This window comes from Spermophilus citellus (genome assembly GCF_964194105.1).
Source record: "Spermophilus citellus genome assembly, chromosome: 11".
Lineage (NCBI taxonomy): Eukaryota > Metazoa > Chordata > Mammalia > Rodentia > Sciuridae > Spermophilus > Spermophilus citellus.
Window position 1 is genome coordinate 85,421,028 of NC_138192.1, and position 7,857 is coordinate 85,428,884.

At 33.1% G+C, this 7,857-nt stretch overlaps 1 protein-coding gene across 1 annotated transcript in view; it reads left to right on the top strand.

Annotated features, from left to right (window-relative positions):
* The window catches only part of DNAJC10 (DnaJ heat shock protein family (Hsp40) member C10), a 53,661-nt gene extending 46,340 nt beyond the window's left edge, over positions 1-7,321 (top strand). Inside the window, exons 20-23 of the mRNA XM_081260431.1 lie at positions 41-188; positions 2,211-2,330; positions 5,224-5,328; positions 7,234-7,321. Of these exons, the coding sequence (XP_081116557.1) occupies positions 41-188; positions 2,211-2,330; positions 5,224-5,328; positions 7,234-7,245 (385 nt within the window). The 3' untranslated portion in view covers positions 7,246-7,321. The remainder of the gene's footprint in view (positions 1-40; positions 189-2,210; positions 2,331-5,223; positions 5,329-7,233) is intronic.
* Positions 7,322-7,857: the final 536 nt, after the last annotated feature.

Below are 7,857 nucleotides of genomic sequence, written 5' to 3' on the forward strand. Positions count from 1 at the left end.
GCTTTATTTAATGAAAAGTTATTTTGATCCCTTTTCACAGATTTTTACCTCAAGTATCCATAGATTTAACACCTCAGACTTTCAGTGAAAAAGTTTTACAAGGGAAAAATCATTGGGTGGTTGATTTCTATGCTCCTTGGTGTGGGCCTTGCCAAAATTTTGCTCCAGAATTTGAGCTCTTGGCGAGGGTAAGTCTCGTCTATATTCTTAAGTTGTAGTCATATGCATGTTTTAGTAATTGGTTAAAACAAATAATTCGTAATTTAGTTGTAAAGTTTCTTCTGAGTTTTAGAAAACTGTTCCATTTCTGTGATGCTAATCTTTGCAGTTGATTTCTTTTTAATTGAAGCTTTCAGCCAACATTTTCTATTTTGGCTGATAAAATCATCCTCTACCTAGCCATAAACATCAGAAACAAACACAAGATCCCATCAGTTCTGTCTCCTAAATGTCTTTCAGATCTGTCATCTGTCCATCTCCACTGCTGGCTTCATTTGTGTAAGCCTTTATCTCTCACCTAGTCTTGTCATACTTGCCATTGTTCCCTGTACAATGCTGCCCTGGTGATCTTTCTAAAACAGTGCTTTCTCTGGCATGTTAACCAGGTTCTTTCATGTGTATTTAACTTCAGGTCTCTGGTCTGATTCTTCCTGCCTCTCAGCTTTACCTCTGCCCTATAGCTCACACTATAGGTTCTCTGAACATGTTTCTTTAAGTGCTGCTCTGTTTCTGAAATGTCCCATCTTTACCTTGGTTCCCTGAATTGTCTTTTCCTCATCCTGTGAAACCCACCTCCAATGCCACTGGTTCTGTGTCCTCTATCTATCTCATTAAATCAATGTTACCTAGATATCATATATTCCAACAGTGTATTTATACAGTGCACACTATTTGTTTATTTATCTATCTCTTGCAGAAGACTGAGGTTCTTGTCTTATCCTTGTATTCCTAGTGCCTGACTCAGTAAATGCTTATAAAATTGAACTGGAATATGTAACTCAATGCAGTCTGAGTTCTTGATGTTTCTGTCATAACAGTCATATTGATGACCTATTCCAAATTCATAGCTTCCTTGCCTATGTAACTCAAGGAACTCAGAGTTGTTGGTTCATAACACTCAGAATGAAAATTTTAAAATCAACACCAGTTCCACCAATCTGAAATAAAAATATTTGTGTCCCATGCCAAAGTAATATTTTTTAGCAGAGGGATTGTTTTTGAAAGGTTCTATAAACTGTAAAAGATTAATGACTGGTTCTTCAAATAAGAGGTTTTCATTCTTTCCACCTAATCAAATCTTTTCCTCATGATTCCTTTTCTCAAAGAATTTACCAGTGTTTTATTCCCTCATCCCTTATGTACTGGAAACAGCCTTGTTATAAATTTTGTGATGCAATTATTCCTGGAACATAGCAGAAAACTATTAAACATGAGGAGGATCACTCAATCAACAAATCCTGAGCATCAAGTAAAAAGTATGCTAGATACTATGGCTACAATGATGAAAAGCTATATTAAAGGAGGTTAAGCTAGTGGGAAGATTAAATGCAAATAAATATAGATGACACAACAGGGTAATTGCCATAATAAAATTAGAATGAAGTTATACCATGAGCAAATATATACTAGGAGGAAACAAAAATCTATACAGGAAAGTTAGTATTTGAGGTAAGAATTACATGACTTAGCGCTTGAAAGAATTGGCTAGAGAGTACTCTATACAGAAGACAGTATTTGCTTATGTACCAAGAAGTGAGAAAAGCAGTTCTGGAATATTTATTGTTAGTGTAGTATTAACAGAGTCCAAACATGGAAGGTGAATAGTAAAACTTGAAGCTCAAAAAACGGGCAGGAACCAGGAATTTAATCCTTTTTCCCATACTATCAGAATGTACATTCTACCTCAGTGATTACATACCATTTAGAATATCTTCCTTATTAATAGTAGGGGAGAACCATTGGTTATGGCAGGAACCCATTTTACATTTTAGAAAGGTTACCTTGATGGACAAACAAGAGCCAACATAAAGATTTTTAGAGCACCGAAAATAATATGGTGCCCTCCCATGAGTTATTTTAAAAATACAGGTAAACTGAAACATTTTGCGAATGACAGAAATTTTTTTAAATCACACTTTTAGATTTCTCAAACCTTCAATATGAGATTGGTGTGTGTGTGTGTGTGCAAAACATATTTTTGGTTTTTTCAGATGGTTAAAGGAAAAGTGAAAGCTGGGAAAGTAGACTGTCAGGCTTATGCCCAAACATGTCAAAAAGCTGGTATCAAAGCCTATCCAACTGTTAAATTTTATTCCTACGAAAGAACAAAGGTATGTATAGGCTTTCTGTTTTCCTTTTTTAGCATGACAATCTCCAAAGGGAATTTGTTCAGTCTGAGTACTGCTTTCTTCCACTTTCTTCTCCATTTGTCTTTTTTAATATTATTAAAAGAAGCTTTTTATTTAGGGGATCTTAAAAAAGATTTCTGTCTTATTGATAGGACCTCAGTTGCCTTGAAATTTTTATGCTCAGTTGCCTTGAAATTTTTATGCTCATGCATAAAAAGAGATCTAACAAAATATTAACATGGTTAGGTGGTAGAATTCAAGGTACTTATTTTCTGTGAAGTTTTTTTTTTAATTCGTTTTATAATTTTTTTTTTTAGTTGTTTATGGACCGTTTGTTTTATTTTTTATTTTATTTATATGCGGTGCTGAGAATTGAACCCAGTGTCTCACACATGCTAGGCAAGTGCTCTACCACTGAGCCACAACCCACATCCCTTCTGTGAAGTTTTGTATTTTGTATTCCTATCTTTTTTGGGGGTGGGGGAGAGTGTATTAAGGATTGCTTAAACATCAAACCATATCCCCAGCCCTTTTTCATATTTTATTTAGAGCCAAGTTCTCACCAAGTTGCTTAGACCCTTGCTAAATTGCTTAAGCTGGCTTTGAACTTACAGTTCTTCTGCCTCAGCCGCCAGAGCAGATTACAGGCATGCACCACCACACCTGGCTGTATTTCTATATTTTTATAGAATGAATATGTATTTTTAAGTTCTATGAAAACTTAAAAGAATACTTTTATTGTACTTTTGAAATAGCCTTAGTAATGAGCATATATCTTTAGGAATATTCATCAGAGACTTAGATTACAAAATAAAAATTTGGGTCCCTTGTTCAAGTCATAATTACTTGTGGGCACGACTAACAGTATACTTTTTTGTTTTTTCATTTGTTATTACTTAAAAGCAAAACTAAGGTTCTACTAGTGAGGTGCTTTTAACAAAATGCAAGTGAGTAATCACTGATACAGAAGCTGTCTTTTAGCCAGTGTAACTTGGTAACTGAAAGTACTTGTGACTTTTGTTTTCCAAAGTAAAAAAGTTTCTTCACAAGCTATGATACTATTTTAATAAGAATTTCTCTATTCTTTCAGACAGTAGAAGACTAAATTTCTTATACTAAATTAATTTGTAAGTAAATGAAGGGATATAATTCAGTGGTAGAACACTTGTCTGACATACACAGGTTCTAGATTTAGATTCCCAGCACTGAAGAAAAAAGAAGTAATGAAAGAATGATGAGAATGATGAATAAGTATAAAAACAACCAGGTTTTTTTGGTTTTTTGTTGTTTTGTTTTTTAAACCCAAGAAGTAAAAGGAGGAAGACTAAGGAGATTATATAGTGTGGTGAAAAATAAAATATATTATCTTGTAGGATCCTACAAAAAGAAAGAAAATAATGTACCTTTGAATATCACTTAGCTACCAAAAGAAGAAAAAATATTTTCTATTCCAAAAGTAGAAAGAGGATTCTAATTATAATAGGTAAAGCTAAAATTAAAAAAAAAAAAAAAAAAAAAAAAAAAAAAAGGTGTGGAAGAACTAAATAAATGACACTGATGTCCAGTAAAATCCAAATTAAGGAAGGCAGATTTGAGTGGTCTTCTTAAGTAAATGGGTGGTATTCTACCCAGAATGCAGCTAATGACAAAGTTATTAATCTTGATGATGTGGCCAGTTGAACAAAAAAAAAAAAAAAAAAGAACAATTGTGTCTCAAAAGGTTGTGATATAGTGACTTAAGAACACCTGTAATACATACTATACTTCAAATATTTACTTTCAGAATTTCTATTTAATATGTTCTGTGCTGCTTGAATTCATTTTCAAGTAATGAGCTTACTTCCTTTGGAAGAAAAAAACTGATAAAACAAGTATTTGCCATGTACTATTTTCTGGCAAACCATTCAAAGTAAATAATTCCAAATGTTTTTATGCTTTTTAAGGGAGACTAACCAGGTTAACACCTGATATTTCAAATGTATTATAACTATCAATAAATAATAACTAAAGAAATTAAGTAATAAATTTTAGAAACCTAGAATTATCACAAATCTAAGTTTTTCAGTGAAAGATTTATTAAGAATTGATCTCTGGGGCGGGGATGTAGCTCAGTAGTAGACAACTTGCCTAGCGTATTTGCAAGGTAAACTGCACCATGGAGGTAAGATACCCGAATATTCTTTTGGAATTAATTATTCTATCTTAAGTTTTCACAATAACTTAGAAATGGGTGACATAAATCAGTGTATTATTCAGATAGAATGATCCTAGCAAAGTATTGATACAATGAGAAGTTAGACTGAACCAGGACATAAAGGTATTTGAAAAGATGATATTACTATGTATCCAGAGGACAAAGTTAGGGACCACAGGTCCCTGTCCATACTGAAAGATGGGTAATCCAGAAGTTCAGGCCAGAGAGGAAAACCAAAGCAGAATAATGATTGAAGTAAATGAATGCAAACCAACTCACAAAAGCAAAATGGTAGCATACAGTTTGGGATTAATAAAGAATAAGAAACCAGTGGCTTAAGATCTAAACTAAGCAGGTCTGGATACAGTGACCTGCTCCTGCCCCTGATTTTCAGCCATCCTTCTGGCATGGGCAGATAAAAACCAGGAGATACTACTTGCTTTCCCTTATTATAGTTTAGAATGATTTCAGCCCTAGGGGTATCTTTTCTTATTCAGTTTATGTTTTTTGAGGTCAGCAATACATTTTTCCCATATGTTCCCACTGTGACCTCAAAGAAATCTGAATTTCAAACACTTAAAATTTTAGAACAAAAGAACTTCAAAGCATATTTAACCTAGTTTCTTAGACAGAAATATTGTATTTTGATTAAGTATTTAATGGTAATGTTTTTAATTTTAGAAAAATATTTGGGAAGAGCAAGTAAATGCCAGAGATGCAAAAACAATTGCTGCCTTTATTCATGGAAAATTGGAAACTCTTCAAAATCAAGGAAAGAGAAATAAGGTGAGAACTGAACCTAGAACTAACTGGTAAAAGTTACCAAAATGTATTCTCAGTATGCAGTTCGTGTAAAGTGAAGCTTAAAAAAATATATAAAAATGGAAATTTCTACTTTGGGAAATATATCAATCAAAACAGCCTTTAGACACTGAAATGCTTAGAAATTTGTACAAGTAACACCAGTTAGCAGAAAATAATGTCTAAGATCCATACAAAAAACTTGTATGTGAATGTTTAAACATTCGCAATAGGAAAAAATGTCCATCAATATTTTATTCATTACTGAATAAAATATGGTGTTTATCTATGCAATGGAGTAATTTTTAGCCCTAAAAGAAGTGATGCTTGCTACTTAAATAATTTTGAAAACCTATGCTTAGTCAAGGAAGCCAGTCATAGAATCATATATGTGGCCTTTTATCTATATACAATGTTCAGAATAGGTCAATTCATAGAGACAGAATGTGGACTAGTGGTTGCCTAGGGTAGAGTGGAAAAGAGCAGAAATTGGGGGTGACTGCTAATGGGTGAAAGTTTCTTTTGGAGTGTGGACTGTTCTAAAATTAGTTGCTCAACTGTAGATATTATAAAAAAACACTGGATTCCTTTAATTGTGGGAATTTTATGGCATGTTAAATGTATAATAAAGCTGTAAAAAAATGAGTTGGCCATTAACTACTTAAATTTTATTCAAATATAATTGTTAGGAATAAATATACTAAAGCCCCAACACATTTTGGATAGCAAATTTTCTTTTGGTATAATCAAAATGTATGTTTAAATCCATTATTCATCTTGGTTCCTCCTTGAATTTTTAATGTATTAAGCAGCATTATAAACTTTGCTGTTATTCTTCAAAAGGCAGTTCATTTCTTTCCTCCTAATTCAGTGTCATTCTAGGGAGTACTTAGAAACAGACCAAAGACTTGTGAATATTAGTTTTTGAATGGAATTTAATACAATCACATATGAATTATCTTGGGTTCTTTCTTTTTTTAATATTTATTTTTAGTTGTAGTTAGTCACAATACCTTTATTTCATTTATTTATGTTTATGTGGTGCTGAGGATCGAACCCAGGGTCTCACAAGTATGAGGCAAGCACTCTCCCAATGAGCCACAACTCCAGCCCTGGGTTCTTTCTTTATAAGGTTAAAGACAACAGCAAAATCTCTGGAGAACTCTAAAGAAATCTAGCTTTTTACAACCCATTAGAATACAGGTTCTTTTTGCCTGGCCTGGTGGGCATACCTGTAATCTCAGCAACACTGGAGGCTAACGTAGGAATTTGCAAGTTCAAGGCCATCCTCAGCAACTTAGTGAGACCCTGTCTCAAAATAAAAAGGGATAGGGATGTAACCCAGTGGGGTAAAGTACTCCTGGTTCAGTCCCCAGTACGAAAAATAAAGGACACAGGTTCTGTTATAATCCAGTTAAAAATTGTTAGACCCCAGTAGAGAAAGCCTTACAGCCTGCTTCCCAAGTATTTTATCCAAATCTAGAGGTTAGGAAAGAAAGTTCTACAGAAATAGTTCTATATTTTCTTGTTTTATTGAAGTGTTTTGAATATTAGTTTTCTCAGGTTATTTTTAAATTTGTGACATATCTGAAATTATAAATATTCAAAATAAAAAAGTTTAGTCTTAAAAAGAATATCATAACTGAAATTAACTTTAAAAGCATGCCAGATGTGATTTAATGTATCTGTTGGTGTCAGGTGCAAACTAGGAGATATTCCGTTTTTGTTTTTTTCCCTTCCCATTGTTACAATTAAGAAAGGTATGTTTCATGGTTATTCATTAAGAATAATGAGTACATTTAAAAAGGTAAAATGTTGGTTAGTTTATATTTCACCTTATTGTAAACATTATAGTCATACTTTTCAATCACCTTTACATTATTAACACAGGATGAACTTTGATGTTGAAAAATGGAAGAAAAATTGAAAAGAAAAAAAAGTCTGAAAATAGCATCAGAAGACACCTTTTAAGAAAGAATGCTGTGTTCCTTGTGGAAATTAATGAACATTACCTTGGACGTGTAATTGCACTGCCTGAATTCTGAACAACATTGGTATAAAATGAAAGGTCTGCAAACTTCCTGTAAAGGGCCAGGTCATAAATGTTTTAAGTTTTGCAGACCATATATGGTTTTTTGTTAAATCTTCTTTGTTGTCTGTAATGATCCTTTTAAAAAATAAAAAAACCATTCTTAGCTCAGGGCCATACAAAGTATAAACCACAGGCCAAATTCAGTCTTTGGGCCTACAGTGCTAACTCCTAGAAATGGTGTTTTGAATGTCTGGCTCTAATGAGTCTATTCTGCTGTTATCTACATACTGTACAAAATGGATTTTTTTTTTTTTCCTCCCTACTTGCAGTATTTTGGCTGACCTGGAAAGAGGCAAGTTGGTTTCTGGTCACCTCCTAAAAACCATGTCTGACCATATATTTTGTTTTTAAAAAACACCCATGCAATAGAAAAATACAGATACCTGTTTTCATGATGTATCTCCATTTCATCTTTTAAAGGT